General features: G+C 39.3%; 2 protein-coding genes across 2 annotated transcripts in view; one reads left to right on the top strand and one right to left on the bottom strand.

Moving 5' to 3' along the window:
- Rps8l1 (ribosomal protein S8 like 1) overlaps positions 1 to 25,385 on the top strand; it is a 995,681-nt gene that overhangs the window by 132,941 nt on the left and 837,355 nt on the right. The gene's annotated exons all lie outside the window — the stretch shown is intronic.
- Positions 1 to 25,385, bottom strand: part of Myo3a (myosin IIIA) — a 216,088-nt gene that overhangs the window by 137,332 nt on the left and 53,371 nt on the right. The window contains exons 6-9 of the mRNA NM_001419731.1: positions 23,821 to 23,897; positions 17,570 to 17,715; positions 15,286 to 15,351; positions 12,358 to 12,513 (exon numbers count right to left, since the gene is read on the bottom strand). Coding sequence (NP_001406660.1) covers positions 12,358 to 12,513; positions 15,286 to 15,351; positions 17,570 to 17,715; positions 23,821 to 23,897 — 445 coding nt within the window. The remainder of the gene's footprint in view (positions 1 to 12,357; positions 12,514 to 15,285; positions 15,352 to 17,569; positions 17,716 to 23,820; positions 23,898 to 25,385) is intronic.

Here is a 25,385-nt window from a genome sequence, read left to right as displayed (position 1 = left end):
AGAAATACAGTCATTTTCAAATCTTTACAGGAATAAACATTACAAAATTTTGAAATATTAAATGAGTACATAGAAAATTGATTTTACTTTTGGCTCTGAAGTATCCCACCCCTAATTAGGAAGCTACCTGAATTTTCTATCTGCTAGCAAAGGAAAATTAATTTTCTACAGTGAAGTCTCACTGGGTATATTAACCACACTTAGAAGTAGGTTCTGTGGTCAGCCATAGATGGTCAACACAAAACAAACTCCATGGTGTTTTCATAGATTCAGAAGGTTCTATGCGAGCTGCTATAAGAAGAAAGCAATCAATATCAGTAATGCCCATAATCCATGTCAATGGTCAGCATGTCAAGATATCCCCCCTAAGTGTACAATATTGGCACTTATATCCATGTAGGAACCAACAGTTATCTAATTGAATGTGAGTCCTGCTCAACAGGAGAGAAATTATGCAGGGTACATCCTGACTTCTCCAGCAGGATTTGTGCATAGTTTTTTCCTCCACATTTTCTATATTAAGCAGACAACATCTTTTATATTCTGCTACACACGAAGAGATTAATTTGTTTTGATATATCCTTTTTTTAAAAATGGAAAAAGAAATCCAATTATCCATTTTGACTGAGGACAGTCTCTAGATTTTTCACCTATTGCTACGAGTCCATTTAGCATAAAAACTGTTGCCGGAGGATGACAAGGGGCAGCTGGTAAAGAGCAGAAAGGTCAATATTTAGATGGCTGAGGTCCAGCCTGCCTTTCTGTGAAGCCAGCCTCTGTGATGTTTTTGGTTCTGGCTGTCAAAAACCTAGGCAAAACGTGGTTATATGATGCTTAGTAATTCCAGATGGTGCCTCATTGTCTACAGACAAACTTAACACTTCCCTGGCATGAAACTCATGATCTTCACAATATTGTAGCACTTTTAGTATCATTGCCTATCTCTGGGCATGACATCCTCCAGGACAGGTGTTTTAAAGACTCTGTGCTAGTCTCTGTTTTTCTTGCTCAGAATTGTTTCCCTTTTATGTGTGGAAAATTCCACTTATCCTTCACAGATAAGTGTAGATATACCTGCCCCATGAAGTCATTAGAAAACTTGACAAAACATACTATGAAGTTCTCCAGTTGGTTAAATGGGTATATGCTCATATTTTTCTATCAGACAGTGAAAACCTAGGTTTATTCATATCCATATCTGTGGATATAAGATCTTCTTCTTCTTCTCCTCCTCCTCCTCCTCCTCCTCCTCCTCCTCCTCCTCCTCCTTCTTCTTCTTCTTCTTCTCCTTCTCCTTCTCCTTCTCCTTCTCCTCCTCCTCCTCCTTCTCCTTCTCCTTCTTCTTTTCTTCTTCTCATTATTATTATTATTATTATTATTATTATTATTATTATTATTATTTGCCATTTGCATTTCCTCCTTTTTTAAATTGTCCATTCAATTCATTTGCCCATCCACTAACTGGATGATTTGGAGTTCGGTGTTTAATTTTTGAACTCTATCAAGTCTGTTCATTAATCTCCTGTTTTGCAGGCAGTTGGCAAAGTTTTTCTCAGATTTGGAAGGGTATCTTTCCATTCTGCTGATGTTTCTTGTTTTTGGTTTGTTTTGTTTTCTGAGAAAAAGCTTTCAATTAATTCCCTTTATCAATTCTAGGAAGATTTCCTGTGTTCCTTTTAGAAATTCCATGAGCATGGGGTAGAGTCTCTCCCCTTAGTGGCTAAGTTCATGACTAGGTATTTTATTTTTATATTTTGATTTACCATGAATGGGAATTTATTCCTGATTTCTATCTTGCCAAGTACCCTATTGATATGGAGAACAGCTACTGATTTTGGTGTGTTGACACCAAAGAGTAAAGACACTGGGCACAATTCTCATGTTCCTGGAATTAGAAGAAGTGTTTCACTGTCCTGCATTTAGTGTACTGTTGGCTGTACATTTCTTACACTGTGGTCTGTTCCTTACTTTCCTATGTTTGTCTGTATTTTTATCATGAAGTGATGTGGGGCTTTGTCAGAGGCCGTTTACTGCATCTGTCAAGATAATCATGTAATTTATCATTTATGTCTATTTATGTGTGTATTATACTTGTTGATTTTCATATGTTGAAGTAGCCCCACCTTCCTGGAATAAAACCAAGATCTTAAGATTTCTTTTTTTGTGCTCTGAATGTCCAGGGGATCTGTAGCAACGTGTTCTCTTTTGTTTCTTAATTATTCTGGATAGAGGCCTAACAGTTTTATTGATCATTTCAAATTGCCAGCTTTGGTTTTTTTATATTTCCTGTCTTGATTTCCTGTTTTAAATGCCACTATTTTCTGTAGTAATTTTCAATCATATATTTCTTTCTTTCTTTTTTTTTTTTTGGTTCTTTTTTTTTTTTTCCGGAGCTGGGGACCGAACCCAGGGCCTTGCGCTTCCTAGGCAAGCGCTCTACCACTGAGCTAAATCCCCAACCCCCATATATTTCTTTTAACATACTTTGAAATTACTTTTGTAGTTATCTAAAATAGAAGCCTAGAAGATCGAATTTTAGATTTATTTCCTATTTTAGGCATTCAGTACTACGAGTTCTTGATCTGATGATCTCATGTGTCTACCATCTCTAAGTCTGGCTATAATACTTGTTTTGATTCTTCCAATTGTATTGCCACTGTATGTGTATTTCAATTTTTTGGGGTGGGGGCTCTGGTATTTTCTCTTGATAACCAAATAGGATGCATTGGGTAAATGAACACCCATAAATTGGCTTCATTCTCATGGAGGAAGGGCTGGGAATCAGTGCAGCATGCAGTAGACTGCTGTGCCGATCCAGTCTGATCCTCCCAGGGATCTGCACTGAGAACATAGCGAGCACTTATGATTCTCCTGTGTCTCACCTCTCCTCCCTGTTCTTGGAAGGTAGGGTGGGGGGTGTTTGATTATTTTCCTTTTTCCAGGTTGGCTAAAGTTGAAGAACCCAAGTCTCTCTAGCCTGTGTTTTACTTTGATAAAATACATCCTGTTGAACTCATTTTTTTTCTCTCTCTGATGTTTTCCAGTATTCATTCTGAGAAGCCAGTTGATCTCCTAGAAGCGAAACAGAAACATAGGAGTTTCTTGTGACTGTGATTTTTATTGTTTTTAACTCTCTAACTTGCTCAAATGTGGCATTCAGGAATTCATCAAACATTGTGCTCTTGTCTCAGCACACTTCTAGAAAAGTCCTCTACTCATGGGTTCCTGCTCAGTAAGAAGAAATTCTCCTCATTTGCCTGCTCATTAGTTCAAACCTGCAGGCAGCAACTCCTCCCATTATTCTCTGGGATAGACTCAAGAATTACTGATGATTACATCTGTTCACCTTTCTGCTAGCTGTTAGGTAGAACAATGACCTCTGAGGTCTTTTACACATTAGAATGGAATGAGCCTTTAAGAAATTGTATTTGTGAATGACAATGACAAGAGAAATACTTGTTACTCCATTTTTATAAATTTAAGGGGAGCAGAATATGGTTGAATTGTAAGACATCCTCTTTCTTACCAGTATGTCTGAATTACTGCAAATAATGAGGATGGTCATTTTAAACACAAGTCCAAACTGCCACCCTTCTCAGTATTCTTAGGTATCACTCAAAGAAAAGTTGTCAGGTCTGACTCCAACCCTACCCCATTGCCCCTCCTGTCTTCTATCATTACATCATTATGTTTTAATTTAGAGTTCTAATATAATTATACCATTCTCCCCTTCCTTTTCCATCATCCAAGCCCTCTCTTATAGACTCCTCCTTGCCCTCTTTCAAGTTTATCTGTCTTCTATCCTAACAACCTCCCTACTCACCACTCTCTAGCCCAGTGACTCCATGTTGGCAATGTCTCTGACACTCAGAACACTCCTGTCTGTGACTCTGCTATGACTTTTTTCTACCCAGATAGAGAGCCACACAATCATACACCACCCCAGGATCAGAAATCTAACTGACTACTTTTAACCCTGGAGTCACACTCCCCATCCAAAGAATTCTTAGTCCTCCTTTCTGCCCTTTTTTTTTGCTTTGTTTTAATTTAGTGTGGATACCATTTTAACTATCTATTACACTATCTATTACTCTATCTATCTATCTATCTATCTATCTATCTATCTATCTATCTATCTATCTAGTCTTCCCACAGGCATTTAAGCCCTGCCAGAAGAGAGTTGTTTTGTTGTAATTTCCTGGCTGATAATCCCATATTATCCTTGAACAGATTCTTGTAGATAGTAAGTACCCAAGATTTATTTCTTGGGTAAATAGGTGAATGTTTTACTTTTGGTAAAGGTTCATTGCTGTAATACTGAAGACAACTCATTTTTTAAAAAAAAATCATTTTTATAAACAATAGAAATACCCAAAGAGAGATATAACTGTACATTTCAAGATGGTTTTATACTTTTAATATCTTTTTTCTTGGTCTTTATTTCATAGACTTGGCTGACATTTTTGTTCCTTTATTGAATGTTTGCTTTCTTTAAGGCTCAGAGGAAGCAAAGCCAAAGTCCTTCTATAAGACTTCGTCCTCTTGTGAGAAGTACAGCTTGTGAACCAGACCGTATCTCCTATTTACTCTGTAATACTGGAGAGACATAGCTTCACGCTGTAAATAATTTCTTTTTGTTGTCAAAGGTCACCAATACCCTCAGGGGTAGTTATTACAGCTTCGTGTGTGTTTCAGTTTTACACACTGAAGAAAGAAATAACTCTTGCTGCCCTGAAGTTAAAATTTCTTCTTTACTATTTAGTTGTAACAGAGCAGCTTTGTTTGCTTTACTTTAGTTAAAAATACTCGTGTAAATGGCAACTTTTATCATCTAAGGTGATCCGGAAGCCACTGGGGTTGAAGAGCAATCCTTGTCAAACAGAAATCTCATCAATGCTTTTGTGTTGGTTCTTTATCCATCTTTACATTTCAGTAACAAAGACAACTGTTAGGACCAATGGGGATTCAGACTCTCACTGCTGTGCCCTGGAAAGCTAGTCTTTATTTCCTTGCTTCTTAGCTCCTTTGCCTTAAGTGTGCTATCTTGAACTGATGGTGGAAAAGAAGGCAGCACCAGCCCAGTCAGCTTTCCAGACTGTCCTGTCAGCTACAGTAATTGATGCTACAATTGCCCAGTCCCTACCTAAGTTTGAACTGCCCTCTCCATTCACAGAGACCCAATACTTCCCTAAAGATGTATTTCCATAGCGCTGGGTCCTGCCAAGACTGAACCCCCAGTGAACTAGATTGTTGGGGGGAGGGTGGCAATGGGGGGAGGATGGGGAGGGGAACACCCATAAAGAAGGGGAGGGGGAGGGATTAGGGGGATGTTTGCCCGGAAACCGGGAAAGGGAATAACACTCGAAATGTATATAAGAAATACTCAAGTTAATAAAAAAAATGTATTTCCATCTGACATGAAGAGATACAAACATGTTCATTAAACTTGTGGCTGTACCAGAAGGGGGGTGAAGTTGGAAAGTTATGTAGAAAAGTATAAAAATTGAAACCTTCAGCTGATACTTAAAGCTCACACTTCATTGAACAATTACAAACAAGTAAAAATAATTTCATCTTTTTTGTCCAGTTACTGTTTACCTCTTTGTTTCCAATGGAGGAGCTTCCTGGACCTTGAGCAAAGGCCAAGTCCTTTGCTATGTGATTGTATTCTCAGTTCACTGCTGTGACTATCTCCTCTCCTGTGTATTGAGCTAGCCCAGACCTTCCATGGGCATCCAGTGGTCTAGGACCTCTCATTTGCAAATACTCTTTGATCCCTGTCTTCCTAGCCTCTCTTCCTTTTCATTTCTTTACAGTTAGTTGTGCCTCTTAGCAACTTCACTGTCCTGTCTCTTCATCTCGCTGTTTTCCTTAATTTCTCTCCATTCTGCTAGTCAAAACCATCAGAGAACTCCATGTTTGTCCCTCACTGACACAGGCAACTCTTCTCTTCTTGATATACCCATTTACATGGCTTGTGAGAGACCACATTCCCTTTCGTTTCTCCTCTGAGAGCCATTCCCCCATTTCTAGCTCTGGTTCATCTGTCTGTCCCTAAGTATGGGCTTCTCCATGAATACCACCTACAGCCTTCACCTTTTATTGTTGGCACCCACTCAGTAAGCTCATTGCTTACCATGTCATTGAACACTTCAACCAACAAGGGACTCAAAAGCTGTGTCCAACATGAATCCCTCCCACAAAGTACAAACTATAAGTATACCAGACTACCTACTCAATTAACTCTATCTTGATAGTTACTTGCCATGCTAAATTCAGCATGTCTGCAACAGAGTGCATCACTACCTTCACCTTATGTGAATAAAAACAAGGGATTATACTATCATCCCTGGTCTGAGGCCATAAACACTGAAGTTTGGTTTGCCTACGTGAATATATGAATACATGTATCTATATATGAATATTATTTGTTTACACATATAATTTTTCTACATATAATACAATCAGGTATATGTAACACACACATACATATGGTTCTCTATTGATGCAGGTTTTGAGTTGATAGATTCAATTAATCTAGATAGAAAATAGTTGGAAAACTTCATGTAACTTGTACGAATGTTTTTCATGTCATCATTTTTTAAAGAATGCATTATAATCTAGAGGTCACTTAAAGTATACAGGAGGTTATACTTTGATTATTTACATAAGGGATTTGAGTGTCTAAGGATTTTGTCACCTGTGGGAACCCTGTAAACAATTCACTGTGAATATCACATGATGATTACATGCATGTGTGGATATACAAACACAAGCACACACAAACACAAATATACACACTTTGTACATACATACATACATACACACATATATCACATGATTTTAACAGATTGCAATATTGTCAAATTTATATAAGAATCAAATACAAGTAATAATAACCCATTCAAATTTGTTTCTATTACCAGAATTGTCATAGTTAGATATTTATATTTTTCCTTTTCTTTCTTTTGATAAAATATTGTGAACTTGACTTCAGATTTTTCACTCAAAAATAAAGCTTCTCTCTCTCTCTCGCTCTGCGCATGTGTGTGTGCGTGCGTGTGCATGTGTGTGTGTGTGTGTGTGTCTGTGTGTCTGTGTGTCTGTGTGTGTGTCTGTGTGTGTGTTTGGGCCTGTGTATGCTTGATCTCTGACTTCAAAATGAATCAGAATTTTTCCAAACTTGCTAAGTCTAGTACTTTTATTTTCCTCCAATTCCTTTCTCCTTTCTCCTATCCTCCTCTGTCTTCCCCCCTGCCTTCCTCTTTCCTCTCTTCTTTTCCACTCTTCTTCAGCCATTCTGCAGTGATTATGAAAGCAAACTAGGAAGAAAATGAAATCAGGGCAGCTGAATAGCCAGTAATACATTTCAACAAGGCTGGCAGTAAGGAAGGAGGGAAACATGCTGAATTCTACTTATAATATTCTACTTTAAACTTGACTACTATCCTTAAGAAGCAATCCTATCTGTGGTTGGTGAGATGGCTCTGTGGATAGAACACTTGCTGTACAAGTGTCTCAGGTTTCTTTTGTTCTCAGCCATAGAGATTGCAACACACCTGGTGCTGCCTCGGGTAGGACACCTTAATCTTCAAGGTTAAGGATAAGGGACCAGAGGTTAAATAACCCATAGATGTAGACTAGAATCAAACAGGACCAGCAAAAAATAAATGTCAGTGAAATGATTCCTAGTGGTACTCTATTATACTCATAGACCAGAGCCCAGGGTCATTGGATAGGCTTCATCCGGCAACTGATATGGGAGCACATACAGAGACCTACAACCAAACCTTTGTTTGAGCTAATTAGGGGAGTCCTGCGGAAGAGGAGGAGGAAGGATTATAGGAGACAGAGAGGTCAAGGGAACCACAAGAATATGGCCCAAAGAATCAACCAACAAGGGCTCATAAGGGCTTACAGAGACTAAACAGACAACCGTGTATGGGTCTGACCTAGGTCCTCTGTATATGTTATGGTTGTGTAGCTTGGTATTCTTATGGGCCTCCTTACAGTGGGAGTTGGGCTATCTTTGACTCCTTTGCCTGCTTTTGAGACTCCTTTTCTCCTACTGGTTTGGTGTGTCCAGTCTTAATAAGAAGGTAGGCACCTAGTCTTTCTGCACCTTGATATGCCATGCTTGGTTGATATCCCTGGGAGGACTCCCCTTTTCTGAATGGAAAAGGAGGAGGAGGAAGAGGTCTGGGGGAGAGGGGAGATGGTAGTGGGAGACTGGAGGAGAGGAGAGAGGAGAAACTGCAGTCAGGAGGTAATATAACAGAGATGAATTAAAAACAGCAAAACTTTTTAAAAGAAAAAGTATAAACCTTATGAAGAAATTATACAGAGAAAAAAATAAAAATGAACTAGTTATAGCCAAAAAAGAAATTGAGGAAATAAAATCATGACTGAGAAGTTCTGAGACACTGCATCAAATGTGACTGCACAGAGAGGAGAATATTATACACACTGTCATGATTGGCAAGCTCTGCTAATGGGAAGAATACAGAAACTCATAAAAAAGCATTACTCTGAGAGGTCAGACTTAAGGGATGGCTTGAGAGGGATTCAGTTTCTCTACTTTTCAAAAGAAGGAGCCACATGAAAAGCTCTTTTCTAGAAACAACAATCTAGGCTTGTATGACTATTCTTCAGAAATTCGAAAGGTACGGTAGATTTAGACAGAGACCTAAGGCCACGTAGAATCTGGACCCAACGCCTTTGCTTTGTAGATCTGCTGTGTGAGCATCTGCCCCCTTCACTCTCAGCTTCCTCCAGCAGTGACTGAACACAGATGATGGGTAGAGTGAATGTTCTTCCCTCAGTTTGGAGGCATCAACATAACATAAGTTACTCTTAGAATTACAGTGTTCAAAGGTTTTTAGGTTTGTACTGATATTTCCTTGCCTTGCCTACTCCAATTTCCTTTATATAGTGTTGCTTAGGAGTAGAGATACTCATAGAACCTCCCAACGTGATTACTCATCCAGCTGCTTAACTCCAAACAACTTAAGAGAACCCACAACCCTACCATATATTTATATACAAATCGAGAGGTTTATAATCCCCAAATGCACAAACACTAGCTGCTGTCTCTTGATCTCGACTTGGTAACTATCCGCCAAGTCCAAAGGCAACTTATCCTTTCAACACTCACAATTTACCACCAGCCTTTGTTAATATTAGAATTGTCTTTCTCTGAACTGTTCTTCCTTTTCTATTTTTGTTCTAAGCTAGCAGCGACCTCTAGTCAAAGTACTGGAGTTGACAGATTCCTATTTAAATAAAAACAAATGCTGATTATCTTGTTTTTAAACTTGTGTCCTATTGAATCTTTGCTAATCTGAGATACTCGGAGTTCTTACCTCATGTTCAACGCTGTAGAGTTAATGCATGCTCTAGCTGGCTGAAGAGAAAATCCTGAGTCTCTCATTTGTTGTTGTGAGTCTTGCATGATGGAGATGCCACCCTGGTGGTTGAAGCCAGGGGGTCTGTAATGAGAACTGGACATCTGCAAGGGTTGCACCTACCATCATTGGCAGGCATAGTAGGAAGTCAAGTCCCAGCCAAAGCCATTTAAATATGAATGTTAGATGCACACAGTAGGGATTGAGTCAGCTTGCTACCCAAAATTATAATAACTGAAATTCAGGAAGAAACGCAAGGAGAAAAAGGTTAACAAGAAAACTTTTAGAGCTAAAGAAATACTTTTAGAACTAAAGAAATACTTTTGCCTGGTAGGACATATGAGATTTGTAAGCTAGCACAGGCCACCACCTCCTGCTGTGAAGGATGTGGGTTTAGCCCTTCTGAACATCAGTGCTATCTGACCTCCAGAGCTCTCGAATCCTACCCCAGAGTTTAAGAGCATAAGTATATGACTTCCTTTGAGTACATCTTACCCTCATGATTTTGCTCAATCCATATAACATTTATTTTGTGGCAACTATTTTCATAAGATCAAGCCAGCTCACCTCTTCTATTTAAAGATTTCCTATTCCTGTTAGAAAAGGAAAATTCTGCTTCTTTTGGACTTCCACAAGACATAATTTGGATCTCCTTTATGGCGCTGAAGCTTGCTACTCTGCAAAATGGTTATTTGCACACATGTCCTACCTCATCAATCTACTAGAGGATAAGCCCTCCTGCCCCACCCCAAGCAGACTCTCAAAAGCTTTCTCCAGTCAGATCTTCCCATACACCCTCCCTTTCCCCATCTTCAGTAAATATGGAGACCACAAGGAAGCATCACCACCTATGACTTAAACAGTAGCAAACGTAATCAATGATAAGCTTGCTGTTCGTTTGAGTAGCAGCCCTGGCCCCCTGAAGCTGGAGTCTTGCTTTTGACTAAAAATGTAAACCAGAAGAAGATAACAAGAGTCAACCCGGATTTTCAGTTGCCTCAATAAATGAGAGAAGGTAACATTGTGAACAAAGAGAATAAGAAAGTAATCTGGGGCAGGGTAGCAAAGAATCGAGTTTGGAGATGTTGAGTTTGAAGTTTCCTTGAGACATGCACATGGAGAATAGAATACTCTTGTAAGAACTACTAGAATAGGATTGTAAAGTCTTGTCTGCTAAGAAAGATGGCAAATGTCCCCAAAAGGTGACTAGTCCCTACCATGACCAGCAAAGTCTCTAGAGAAGAATTATTGTGCCTAGAAAATAGAAAGTAAAATGGAGTCATCCACTATGTCTCATTAAAAGAAGCGTTTTATTACTTCCTATTGATTTTCCTGTTTTCTTAGCTTACCACTCTGTTTTGTAAAATTAAAAACCCGTTTGTGTCACTTTATACTGCTTAAAGTCCCAGACCTAATAAAGAGTTGAAAGCTCGCACCAGGCATGGTATCACTAAATGGTCGAACAAGTTTTCAGTTCATCTTTCATTTGTTAATCCTCTGCCTTCAACTGCATTTATGTGTCAAGGGGGACAAAGTGCCACAAAGACAGGTAGTATTTGGAGTCTAAACAACAATGTTTAAGTAATTAAACCTTGTACATGGTCCTGTTTGCTTCTGTAAAATTATATATAGAATAATAATTTATACACATAAACATTAATCATCATGAGAATATGGAGATTACCATGTAAAAGTACTAAATTAATTTTAATTATTATATAAATATGAAAAGATAAGATAATTATTATAATTATTAATACTACCAAAGGAAATCTTAATTTCAAAACTGTTATCATTTAAGTGGATGCTGTGCTATATCTCCCAAGGATTGTAAACCATACTCTAAATAATATTTTAGGTAGAAGTTCAAGTTTTATAAAATACTTTTGGGACCTAATTTAATATTCTATAGAATAGTCTATAATATATTATATGTTATATATACACACACATATATATGTATATACATATTATATATATGTCACCTATCCACTGTTTTTACTGCTCAGAATTTCTGAGAATGAGAGAATTTCTAAAATGGCTAGAGCACAGGGTAAAGGGCATGTCATGTAGAATCAGATGGTCCTGAGAGGTTCCAAATCTTGGAGGAATCATGACAAGCTACAAGTTAGTTTGTGAGTGTTGAGAGGCTGTTAGGTACCCAATCCACAGGCAATGATGGGGGCAGGTGAGTGGGCCCCAGTAGGCCAGCAGTTCTTGAGGAAGACAATGGGATCTAGATTCCTTTACTACACACCTAGGTCAGCCCTTTGCCTTCATCCTCAGTTCTTATGAGACACTAAGCTGCTTGCCCATATTTGCTGACATGCATTGTCTTGAGGAACATGAGTTACTCATAACTGATTTTTATCTATGCCCACTAACTGAGGTAACTGCATATTTATAAACATCATATTCAGAACTTGAAACTACACTTCAGATTTTTCCTAATTTAGTATACATGCTAAAATGTCAAGTTTAACTATTGTGAAACCGTTCCCCAGGGTTTGGGGAGTCTGTCATGTGCCCATGCCCCTTCATTCCTCAGAACAGCTGGACAAACAGCTGGATGAGATCTAGGTGATTGTTGAGTCAGGTCTCTGCTTATGACAGAAATGTTCTATATCCATCCCCTTCCCATCAAAGATGCCTAACTTTGAAGGGAACGGTAAATGAGACATCAATACCAACGAACACATATTCCAATGCTGTTATAAATTATAATTTTTGTTCTGATAAAGTCATTTTAAAAATGCTGCCAACATTTTGAATAACATGGGGGGACAAGACCCAGACTCAACAAGTAACACTCTCTCTCCAAGCAAATACTCCATTAGATTGAAATCACACCAAGAACATGTGAGCTGCTTTCTCCTCAACAACTATTACACAATAAAACTTTCTGGAATCTTGAGATGCTTCCTTTCGGAAACCTGAGACATTGTTTAATTACCTGGCCTTCTCTGTGCTTCCCAGGCATTGGTGAATATCAATGAATTCCATGAGTTGTTTCTGCAGTATTGCATCTCTGCCTTCGATCTGAGTAATGAATTTATGCTTCAAGAGATCTGACACTGTTGGACGCTTCTCGTAATCTTTGGTCAAGCATCTGCACTGGCAAAAAAGGAATATGTAATTATTAAATAACAACGTTTTGAAATTATCTTTCAGGTTCTTTTTTTTTAAAAAAATCTACTCTGACTGGATGTTTCTCAAAGATGTCAGTTCAAAGCACATCTCAGAAATATGAAATGGCAATGTGAAATGTTAATGAAAGTGGCCATATCTGTAGGAGATCAGACTGTAGTGACATCACATCTCTCCCAATACTACTGTTGTTTATCCCCCAACAGGCACTGCTGCATAGTGATAATCAAACTGTCTCCACTCCAGTCTCCTTCAAAAAAATCACTCAAAACTGGAAGTCTTAATGCTTACTTTAAATTAACACAAACCTTTAGTTTCACTTCACCATGCTTTTAAGATTTTCAATCAACATACTTCTTTCTACATATTTAATCAATATATCTGCATACATTTCTGTTAACCCAATAGAAGGCTAACCTGGTAAGGCGGCTTAGACGCTATGCCAGTAGGTATTTCATGAGGCCCTGTGGCAGACATTCTAATGACTATCAGGCCTGTCTGTGTAGAGGTCAGCCAGGACATATCCCACAGGAAGATTAGGCTAGTGAGTACATTTGCCTGGGCTGTTATCACAGCAAAGCATTTGAATAAATATGGGATGTTTATTCAGCTGTGGCGGCTGTCTTCAAATATTTGGAAGAACGTTTTGTTGTTACTAGAGGTCAAAAATCCCATGAGTATGAGAAGAGACCTCAGATCTGTGTGATTTTCATGTGCTCTCCAAGGTGGAAGGCACTGCACTGGAGGCATACGTCTCATGAGGGTTACAAGCTCCAAGTGAATGGCTGCACACGTTCATAAATCCCTTTGTCCCTGAGATATCGTGCCTCCATTGTGAAAAATTGGACTGTTATTTGGGGATATCAAAAAAAAAAATAAGAAAACAACCAACAACAAAACCAAAAAACAAACAGAAGCTGGGCCTGATGGCATAGGCCCCAAATCATAGAAGTTCAGTCTAGCCAGCTGCAGAGTAAATTTAAGACTAAACTGGGTATCTTAGACACTGTCTTTAAAAAAAATTCCAAAAGAGCTAGGGAATGTAGTTCAGGAGTTGAACACTTTTTGAGAATACGTGAAGTCCTAAATTCAATCCCAGTGCCTCAAAACAAGAAGAAGAGGAGGAAGAGGAGGAGGGAGAGCAGGAGGAGGAGCAGGAGGAGCAGGAGGAGAAGGAGGAGGAGGAGCAGCAGCAGCAGCAGCAGCAGCAGCAGCAGCAGCAGCAGCAGCAGCAGCACCTGCCGCCCAGTCCTTGGCTAATCAGTGCCATTAGTAATCATCACCATTGACCTCCCCTAGGAATAATTTGGCAATTTCTTTCATTGAGCTTAACTAAAAAGTTTCCCTAGAGATGCTAAAATATGATATGGAATGAGGTTGGTGCTGTCTAGAAATCAGAACAGGTCCTCTCTGGTTTCATTCAGTTTAACAGAAAGAAACAATTCTGTATCTAAAGCACATTTGCACCTGCCTTAAGAAGCATGACAATTTTTTTTTATTCAAGGTCAACTTTGCCCAACAGTCAATGACTATCCTGGCCTTGCTAGACAGGGGAAGTGACAGTAACAAAGAAAGCCACAGTGTTCTAGAGTTGCTTATTATCTAGTTAGACAAAAGGACATCAGAAAAGGTAGGCTCAATAGGGTTGGAAATGTTGCCAGTGGGAGAGGGACAGAACAGCACACAGGACAGAATATTAACTGTGTAGGAGAAGGTGGGAAGTGAGTCTCAGGAGGAAACTGAGAAATAACTCAGACAAGCCAAGATCCTCTGAGGGCCTGCACAAAAGGCTCTTGTATACCCAAGACAGACACTTAGGGGAATCCCAGCCTTTATCAGTAATTTCCCCCAGAGACTTGAGGAATGATGGGATAGCATGCTCATTGAATGCTTCTGGTACCCTGACCATGAAAACTTCCACAAAATTATCCATCCCTTCTGAGTCCCTACAAACTCTTTAGGCTAAGTCTCCATCTTTAGAACACGTGGCTATCTTGGCAGGAACCCCAGCGACAGCCCTGTCTGCATTTGCAGAGTGATTTGACACACCATATCCTTACTGTCCTTCCCTTCTATTCACAACCAGGAGCCTACCCCTACCTTCTTTGTTTTAGGTAAAGACAGTAAAAATTGTGAAAAAGTTCCAAGGACCTGGCTTTTCTAAATGACTGACCCACTTCTAAATAATTGTGGAGAGGCAAATCACTTCTGTTAAACTGATGTCACGTGAAATCGTTCTCTGGATTTAAAATGCAAAAGCCTACGATAAATATGATTCTTGGAGCCACTGACTGCAATGAAATACCTGTGGCTGTAGTGAGAGTCAGTGATGCAGACAAATGAAGGGTTAAATCACTGAGCCTGAGCGCATAGGTAATAGATGGGAGCAGGTGGGAGATGCTGGGGCAGTGCCTCAAAGGCAGCTGCTGAGCAGATGAGGGTCCTTGGAAACATGACTACAGACAGGTGAGTGAACTTCACTCAGAGGTTACTGTTTAAGTAGCAGTAACTCCACTAAACCCTTAGCAGATGATACATCTTTTCTTTCTCTTTCTTTTGCTTGTTTTAGGGAGTTCGGTGGGGTTCGGTGGGAATAGTGGACACCTCCTGCTGCTGAATAGAAAAGAAAGAAGAATTCTGAAAAGGGTGGTAACCTAGAAGCCTCCATTCACATCGTTCACAGTCACAGCAGTGTGGCTTTTTTTGATTTGTATTTCTGACTATTGTTACTCACTTGCTAATGAAGTCATTGAACTCTGCGGACCACAGCTCAGGCTGCCGGAGTTTAGGGGGTGGATTCCTGGAAAATAACAATTCAGGTTGGGAGCTTTATGGTGATCAGATGGTGAATGAGCAGAAGCAGAGTCCAGGGCAAAGAGTTACTGCCGTCCCAGGTTCTGCCTGTATCATCAAAGATTGTCAGTTCCCAATTCCAAGAAAGAGAATTAGCTATTCATCCTTCTTTATATAAAATGACAGCTTCCTCGATTCTCTGAAAGCATTTAATGTATTAACCCAATTTTCCTGTTATTATTTTTTCTCCCAAAGAAACATCTTGGCTTTTATGTGAAATCACTTAGTAGGAAATGCCAATATTTATCAGAACAGAAACAGTGAACAACGGCAAAGACTTCTACAGAGTCTCCCAGGAAGGAACAGGTGCACAGAGGAGCCCCGGAACAGGTAGCACGCCACAGCGGAGGGCCAAAAGCCTCCCCGAGCTGTTCTTTTGTTCCTAGAAACATGGCGCGAAGCATGCGCGTTTGTATGTGACAAAAGCAAAGAACGGGAAAATGCCATTAGCTATAGTGCTCTCAATGCCGCTTAAAAGATCTTGTTATTAATTCTTTTCATTTTTTAGGCTGAACAAATTTCTTTTGTTTTTGGAGCATCTGTGTACACAAAGGACCGTCACTTGACTGTGAGGCTGATGTGACCGTAATCAAGCAGCATTGATCAACCATGATGGCTAAATTTGCTGAAGTGCCGCTTTATGTTAATTCTAACAGCTCTGTGTTTTCATTAGGGGGATGGAAATACTTTGTCCTCAGTCCTGCACTGCTCCTTAAACAGCTTATAATGAAATTAATGTACAGTCGGTACAGGCTCATTAAAGCTAAGTGCAGCTACACATCTAACCGGATCACGCCGAAGCGCCCCGAAGCGCCTCTTAGTCTGGAGGACTAGTCGAAGACTGCTGATTTGTGCATTTGAAAATGTACTGTTTTTCAGCCGATAATTTTATTTTGTTTCTTGTCCACTGGAAACTTCCTTTTATGAGCTATAATTGGAATGCTTTGGGTATAACAAAGTTTGTCAATTTCAGAATACCCAGAACTGTAGCTATTCAGGTCCCCCCTTTCCACATATTTCTACAACAACCGTCACTCAGTGTTTCATTTAAAAGACACACTAGCTGCAGAACAGTAAGAAATAATTAGCATGATGCTCGCTGTACAGCACGGGGGTGGGGGGAGTGTTATCAAGGCACAATAGATCAGGGCTCTCCCTCCTTCCTGTTTGGGTCCTTACCACCCAGTGTGAAAACACAGGGTAAATACGAAGGTTTGCACTATGACTAAGGAGACTTAGGTATGTATAGTTTCACCTTATACACTGAATTACAATAGAAGTTAGAAAAAACAGATTTCTCTTGAAGTGCTTTCGGTATATAGTGGATTTTCTCTTTCCGCCACATCTTGTTTCCCCCACATAATCGACATGTTTTATAAGACCCAAGATAACACTGGACACTGAAATATAAAGAATGATGTATTATAACTCAGAGGTAACACAGGAAGTTCCAAAGCAACAAACAACTTTTAATGCTTTGTTACTGGAAAAACTTAATTACACATAAAATATTCCAAAGCGATCCCCATTCAGGAATAAGTATGACATGGTGGTATCATTTCTTTAGGACTACAGAACTCAGTGTCCAGCCTCCCCACCCCCAGCTCCAGGTATATATATATTCACATGTTGATTAATAGAGTGTGTAATTATTGACTGTCTCGGGTTCTACTCTCTCTGATTCCCTGGCAACACAAGCTATGTGTGTATCTGCCTTAGAATCAGTGGGTCAGAAGAAATTCTTATGATTCTGAAAATAGCTTACTTATAATTGAGATGGATTCTGTCATGTTCTGAGACACCTAGAACTTAGTAATACATATTTAAAATAGAAGAGAAATATTATCCAGCCGAAGTAGAACAAGCTGGCAGGTAAATACTGTAGGTAAGAAGGCCAGTTGGCCAGATGAAGGGTAGCTAAGGCTACATACACCCTTCAGATGGACATAGTAGGCACATCTTTAAGCCCACAAAGAAGCTAAAGCAGGAAGATCATCTTCCTCAAGGTCATCTTCAGCTACATGATGATTTCAAAGACAGCTTAGCTTACTTGGGGCTTTAGTCTTCAAACTTTCTAGAACACTTCTGCCTATTTCCACGGTAGGAAGTCAGTCCCTAGAAGAAAAAGTATGGGCTGCTGATCTTGGACCTGCTGGTCGCCTGACCTTGGTATTTTGAAGAGTGCCCGCATGGGATGCAGCTCAGCTAGTGGAGGATCTCCGTCACCAAGTTCGATAGCCGTGATGCCCAGGGACCACGTGTCACACCTAGCATCGTAAGTGGTATCTAATTGCTGTTCGCAAGCAATCACCTAGAAGACAAAAGTAGAAAGGAACGCTTCGAGGTTTCAACAAACAAGCAGCAAAATGTGCAGAGAGAAGCGCTTAACCTGGCAAAGTTGAAAGCTGAGTAAAGATAAAAGCAGGGATTTAGAAGGAAAAGGAATGATACAAGCAGTCGTTTTTTTATTCCAAGCACACAACACCACAGCAGGCTGGCAGATAGAGGATTTGCAGTGTAAGGAAAGCACCTCTGAGAAGAAATAGCTTAGAAACTATATTGTGAGGAGGAAAAAACCCACAGCTCCCTATGTGGGATGGGATCAAACGAACAGCTAATGACCATGGCGTGTTCTCTCTGCAGTCATATGAGGAGGAGAGAGGTGAGGTGGTCACCCAGGAGCAGAGGGCACATCTCAGAATGAAGACAGTTAAGGAGGCAGGGAAATAAACTCAGGGCAGTCTAGTTAAATAGCTTATAACCCTACTTGCAATTAGAACACAAAAGCACCCTGGGATAAATAAGGAAAACTGGGAAGACTGCAAATGGCTTAAACCATTAATGACAAAAAAAAGTCAAATCAATAAAAATAAACACCGAGGGAAGGCTACAAGGGCTTATTTGAGCCTCACTAAATTTTAAACTGCAATGTTGCCACTAACCAAACATGACACGGTCTAAGGGATAAAGGGAGGGGAATGGTTTTATAATATTGTAATATAGTACTATACAGAAAAGTCATTACATTGATTTCCTTTATAGCATTTCTAAATGTGTAAGTGCAAATACAGAAGCCCATAAATGATCATTGCGAACAGCGATCACAAAACGGAAATTCAACTTTACATTGTGAAAACCACTAATATTATTATTTCTTTTACTCTGAGATTATAATCTAATTACCTCATTTCCCCTTCCCCTTTCTTCTCTCCAAACCCTTTATATAACTTTCCTTGTTCTCTTTTTTAAATCCCTGGCCTTTTTTTCCATTAACTTTGTTACCTGAAACATGTATATACATATACATACACACACACATGTATATACATACACATACATATACATATACATATATACATGTACCTCTAAAGATATAAATATAACCTTCTCTGTCTATAAAATGTTCACTGTATGTTTTGGACATTATACGACCAAACTGTTGTGCTTTTCACTGAGGAAGACTATCTCTCCTGCTCTCAACATTGCTTAGTTGCTTGTAGCTTTCTGTGTAGTTCTTTGTGTGGGGCCACTGCCCACTTTGGCATGTTTACTGTTGTTAGCCTTGTTCATTCATACTTAGGTAGTCATGCTGGTGAGACTGCATGGGTATAGCTTCTGCAATTACTACAGACGAGTCTCACAGCCAACTTCCTGATCTCTGTCTCTTTCTACCTCTCAATAATCTCTGAGCCTTAGGTGAAGAAATGTTTGTAGACGTATTCAAGAGGACTGGGATCCACAAAATGCACAACTGTGCATTTTGATTGGTTGCGGTTTTGCTGTAGTGGTCTTTTCTTTAATTGCTATAAGGGGGAATTTCCTTGATAAGGATTAAGAGCTACAGTTATCTATGGGGATAAGGACAAATATTCAAAATGTAGTTATGGGTTATGTTGCTTTAGCAAAGTTCTGATATCCAGTTTTTAGCATTATTTATTTAAGCGTGTGTGTGTGTATGTGTGTGTGTGTGTGTGTGTGTGTGTGTGTGTGTGTGTGCAACTGTGTCCATATACACATGGAATTCAGAAGATAACTTGCAGGAGTTCTCTCTTTCCACTGTGTCGGCTCCAGGCTTTGAATGCAAGTCATCAGGCTTGATAACAAACCCTTTTTTACTTGCTGAGCCCTCTTACTGGCCCTTGAAAACCAACTTCTGTTTATTTTTTTCATTTTGTGAATGTCAATCCACTAGACAAAAATTAATTCTGAGAGTGATGGCAGCTTTAAGTTGTACCACTTAATTACAGTATGGTAGTCTCTGAGGGAAATGTTCTTATCTGGTGACTCCAACACACATCAAAATCCCACAAGAGTTGAGCTGGTAACTGTCACATACGCTTTCCAAGAAAGGGTACTTCTTCATGATGGATAAGTCCCTTCAGACCTGTTACTGAAACCCGTAACAGGAGGTATCTAAGTATAATCATGGCAGTGTGTTTAAAAACAATAGGCAGATAGATGATTAATATAGTGATAGATGATATATATATAGTTACATATAGGTGATATATATATATATAGATGATAAAAAGATAAATGATAGGTGATAGCAACATGTAGGTACATGATAGATAAATAGATAGATAGATAGATGACAGATGATAGATGACTGGTAGATGATTAACAGATGAAAGATAAATGCCAGATATACTATACACTATACACATATGAATAGCATATCTGTATATTTATTATTGGTCTTTAAACATTGATCTGCTAATGCCTTTCTGTTTCCTTCTTGTAAATTGGCCCATAGCCAAGAACAAAGGCCTATCAGCAGCACTTGTCTGCATCTGTCTTCCTCATCCTTACCCCAAATCCTGTGATATCTCATAGATCTGTGGCTTTTTCTTTCTCAGTCCTTCTATATGTTTGTGGCTTCATCCTCTAAGGCCCAGAAGCAAGCATGAGAGTCCTAGGTTCTATTTTAAAATTTCATATGCAGATTATTAAAGCAGTATTGCCCACAAACAGAAAAAAGGGTAGAAAAACCAGTATCTCTAGACTAAAGAATAGGTGCACATGACATGATATATACATACAGAGAAATTTTATTTAGACATAGAAGGAGTACTGATAAATGCTACATCAGGGGTGAACCCTGAAAGTAAACGAGGTGAAAAGAGCAGGCACAAGGGATATATGCTCAGATTCCATTGGTTCAAGCTGTTCAGAAAGACCAATCCATACATTGAAAACTAGATCAATGCTAGACTAGGGTCAGAGAAGAAACAAACAAACAAACCAACAGTCGCACAGGGAAAAGTTCTCTTAGGAACATAAGAATGTCTCAACTTAGATTGTGGAGATGATGGTGCAACTCTATCTACTATCAATCACAGAACTGCATACCAATTAACTGTAGGGCCTGTTACATATGTCCCTCTCAAGCTATGAGAACACATTCACATGAACTTTATGTTCAAGTGTTCCTCTCTGTTATCTAATGCATCATGGCTTCTATGCAATTTTTGCTTGTGTGTAGAATTGGGAACTCAGGACTTGCATCCTTCCTCCCTTTCTTGTCTGACAAACAGTTGGTCAGGTCATGGGGTCTCCTATCCCATTCTCTAATCCCCTAAATGTCTTGTATGTAACTCAGAACTCAGCCTTCTCTAGCGTTAGGATTCTGGCCTTTCCAGCATAGTGCGGTTTCATATCCCTTACTTTTTCTAGTAGCATTGTTCTATCAAGGTATGAATCTTGATAACATCTTTCTGGATAACACAGTTATCTGGAACCACAACTTGGGACACTTCCCTTTATGTTTGGGTGAACTTATACACCAATTTGCCCAGAACAATCCTGGTTTGTGCATCCTTGGTTCTGTACACACATCTTGTACATTCACTAGGTTAGTATAATAAGTTGTATGGTTACTTGCTATGGTCACTTGACCCTTCGATTCCGGCACATTTATTCTAGACTGAAAGAATGGCTCTATGTAACCAAAGGATACTATCCTTTGAGTAGAATTAAAATTTAAAATGTTGGGCTGGATAGATGGCTCAGCAGTTAAGAGCACTGCCTGCTCTTCCAGAGGTCCCGCGTTCAATTCCTAGCAACCACATGGTGGCTTACAACCATCTGTAATGGGATCTGGTGTCTTCTGGTATGTCTGAAGACAATGACAATGTACTTACATAAAATAAATAAATCTTTTAAAAAAATTAAAATGTTCACCAAAAATTTTACTTTCTAAATGATTAATTTTAAAACACTGAAATATTTCTTAATGATGAACATATTATATATGTTTACCTAATTACTTCTAATTCTTAGAAATGTCCCATTAAGTGTTTTGATATCCCTAGTACCAGGGCTTGAACTCAGGGCTCGAATGCAAACTGGACATTTTCTCCTCACAGAGCAGCATCTCCACTTAACAGAAATGTTATTAGTAACAACGTAGAAGGAGTGGATGTGGGATACCTTGCAGCTAGAAAGCTGGTTATTCAGAATGTTCTTCAAGATCAGAGAGTATGCAGTGCAGAGAGAAGAGAATAGGAACAAAACAATGATGACAAAAGAGTGACTACTGGTCACATATAAAGGAGTGCTTCTACTATAGGCAAATATGCAATAGTGATTTTCTTATCATAAACTCATATAACACATAAAGCCTCAATATTTCTTATACAACGCTTAATCACCTTATACTCTAATTATGAATATATGCAAATAAATGCAATATTTAGCATAGAATTACATTTTAAATACTTTAATTACATTTATCTGAACATTTTATTACATTTTAAAATTTATAAAACTGAGGACTTCTCATTTTGAGAATTTTAAAAATACCATTATTAGGTCTGAACAAATTCTGAAGAGGCTCTTATCTCAGATTCTGTTAATAAATTTTGTGCTGGCTTCCATAACTATAATTCCTTTTCTTCTCAGATGTGGACCCTGCTAAAAGCTTTCTAAACCAATGCAGCTTCAAAAACACTTACTGAAATTGTATCTTTCCCCTCTATGTTACATTTTAACTTTTCAAAAGTAAGTAATAACTGAATTAATAGTTAAACAGAAACAGCATACAGGATTTCATTTTCAAACAAATTTAATTGGAAGATTTTGCAATATTAATGTAGCATTTAAACCATTTCTCCCTTTGCTCCCGAGAACATCATATATAAATAACAGAGCTTTTCCCAATGGATGCAGAGTTTTCAAAAGTACGTGTTCTTTATCAATCAACATAATTAAAAAGATTAAAGGAATTAAACAGGGACTTTTGTGAGAAGATTTAAATCTTGAACTTTCAGCCACATTAGCAGTTTATCTGCAAGACCCTCAAGATAATAATGAAAAAAATAAAAAATAAATCCTACTAGAGTTGTACTTACTTCCCAGGCTATCGATTTAACATAAGAACTCAGCACATGGGTAGGTGAGCTGGAATCTTACAAAGTCAAGGGTTCTCATAAAATATTTATTATTATTATTTAAGAACAAAACATAGTCAGTGGGCGTAAGTGGGAGTACAATGAAACCACTAGACTAGACTCTGTGGGTAAAACGAAAGGTTTATTAGGGATCACACTGCCCAGGCCATCTCTTGGTGTGTGTGTGGGCATGGGGGCCAGAGAGAAGGGAAAAGTCAGAGAGAGCAGCTGACTGGGGATTGCCTGGGTTATCTCCTGAGTGCACAAATGACAGTGGAAATGATCTGTTCAGGGGCGGGACATCTTGTCAGTTTTAAGGGGTTTTGTTGTAGTGGGAGGTAGGTCAGTTACCCGAACAGTCTGGGAATTAGCCTGGAGCTTTGATCTGTTGGAGGCTTGTTTGAGTGACTAGAGAACTAAATGCTCTCTCTAAATTTGAGGGCTGTAGGATCCAACAGGAAAGTAATGACTTTTCCTGAGAAACAGAAACCCACTTTGCAAGGGTGTCATCTGAAGATGCTGAGTGCTTACTGTGTCAAAGTCCTGCTTGAGCTGAGCCCTGGCTGCTACTTTTCGGGTTTGGGCCCTGACAATGACTACACCTATAGTCCCAGCATTCAGAAGAATAAAAGAGGAGGATACAGAAGCCTTGTATCAAAACATCAATCAATAAAGGAAATACAGCAGTAATAACACAACATAGAAAGAAAACAACATGCAAACCTTCAGACTACAGACACATGTGTGACAACTAAAAGTAAATTAAAAAAAAAAAATAAGGCCCCATGCAGCCTCTTCATCTGACTTGTTCATTCACCTTTCATTTCCTCACAAATTCCTTCACAGTTAGTTTATCCAGAATGCCCCATGATCCTCCTTGCCCACATAAAAATCCCACGTTAAAACAACACAGGAGACATTTTCTTAGGGTATAGTCTAATGTATTTAGGGAGAAAAAGTATCTGTGAAAAGGAAAGGCATGAAGAGTCTAAAAATGTTAAACCTGGCTCCCTCAAACCTCTCACCTCGGGAGCCATCCAAAACGGTGTTCCTACAGAGGTGTTCAGGCGATGACGCGTGCTGCTGAGCTGTGCAGACACACCTGGAGAGAAGGGACAAGATGGAACCTTGTATTAGCCACCCGTGTAAAGAGACAGTAACTGCTATGCACTTTCTTACACATTCACACGAGAAGTCTGTTTCCTCGGAGCTGCCACTGGGCTGAAACATCACCTTTAAGGAGCTTAAATCAGGACCTGCATGTAGCTAAAATGCAGAGTGATCCTGGTTCTATTTTTATGTCCAAATTCTATACAACTGCAAGTCCCATCTCAAGTCGCAACATTCCCACAGTGTCTTTTGTTGGGCCAAATCACACTGGTCTCCCTCTCTTCAGACGGTCTCCATAGTAAACTACTTGCACCACATTATTTGACAAGTGTTTACTTACTGTTTGAATGGTGTTCCCTATCTTCTACCTTCCCCTGAACAGATTTTATGAACCAACGTTTCATATGGTGTTATACGCACAGCAGTTGAATTGAGAGTACACACACAATTACTCTACCCTCATTAACCTTGTTCAAGTTACATGTCATCTGACCCAAAGTTTCAAACTGCGCACATCTACCTAAACCAGTACTTACAATGACATCTGTTCTTTTTAAAAATTTAAATTCACTTTAACTGATCGAAAAATTCACAAAATTATACACATTTATGAGAAATCTCATTATGTTTCAATATACACATAACAGCTGCACAGCAATGTTTAAATCAAGCTACACACATCTGTCTCCTCTAATGCTTCCTTATGTTCAAAGCACTCACGATCACTTTACATATATCATCTCATGCTTCCAGTGGCCATCTAGCTAGGATCAGTTCTTTCTTTGGAAAGATTGCAATCTGTAATAGACAGGTATGACCAAGTCCTCCAATCCTCGTTCTGTCATGTCCACCTGGTTACAAATAACACCTACTAAACGTCATAAAAATGTGGATTGAGGTATCTTCCCTTAATTTTCACACACACTGTGGCTCCTCATGAAGGAGACTCGGTCACCCTCAAAGGCACAGTGCTCCTGACCTCTGCACTTTTAGGGCTCCACACATACCCAAGGTTTTGCGCTCTGATGTCCCCTGCTCAGGGAGTACCATTAAGGAATTTCTAGACAAAGATAGCTCCCAAAGACTTTCCTTCTTCGTGACACAGGGAGTATAAATGGGAAGGACATTAAGGACAGAATCTAGGGTGTGGCATGGGACCCTGTGGTGTCACTGTTTTTCTTTTTTTTTTTTTTTTTTTTACCTTTTTTTTTTTTTATTAACTTGAGTATTTCTTATATACATTTCAAGTGTTATTCCCTTTCCCGGTTTCCAGGCAAACATTCCCCTCCCCCCTCCCCTCCCGTTCCTTATGGGTGTTCCCCTCCCAACCCTCCCCCCATTGCCGCCCTCCCCCCATAGTCTAGTTCACTGGGGGTTCAGTCTTAGCAGGACCCAGGGCTTCCCCTTCCACTGGTGCTCTTACTAGGATATTCATTGCTACCTATGGGGTCAGAGTCCAGGGTCAGTCCATGTATAGTCT

The sequence above is a fragment of the Rattus norvegicus genome, chromosome 17, assembly GCF_036323735.1.
Source record: "Rattus norvegicus strain BN/NHsdMcwi chromosome 17, GRCr8, whole genome shotgun sequence".
NCBI classification, from domain to species: domain Eukaryota; kingdom Metazoa; phylum Chordata; class Mammalia; order Rodentia; family Muridae; genus Rattus; species Rattus norvegicus.
The sequence above is the reverse complement of the archived record's forward strand: the minus strand, read 5'-3'. Positions and strand labels throughout refer to the sequence as shown.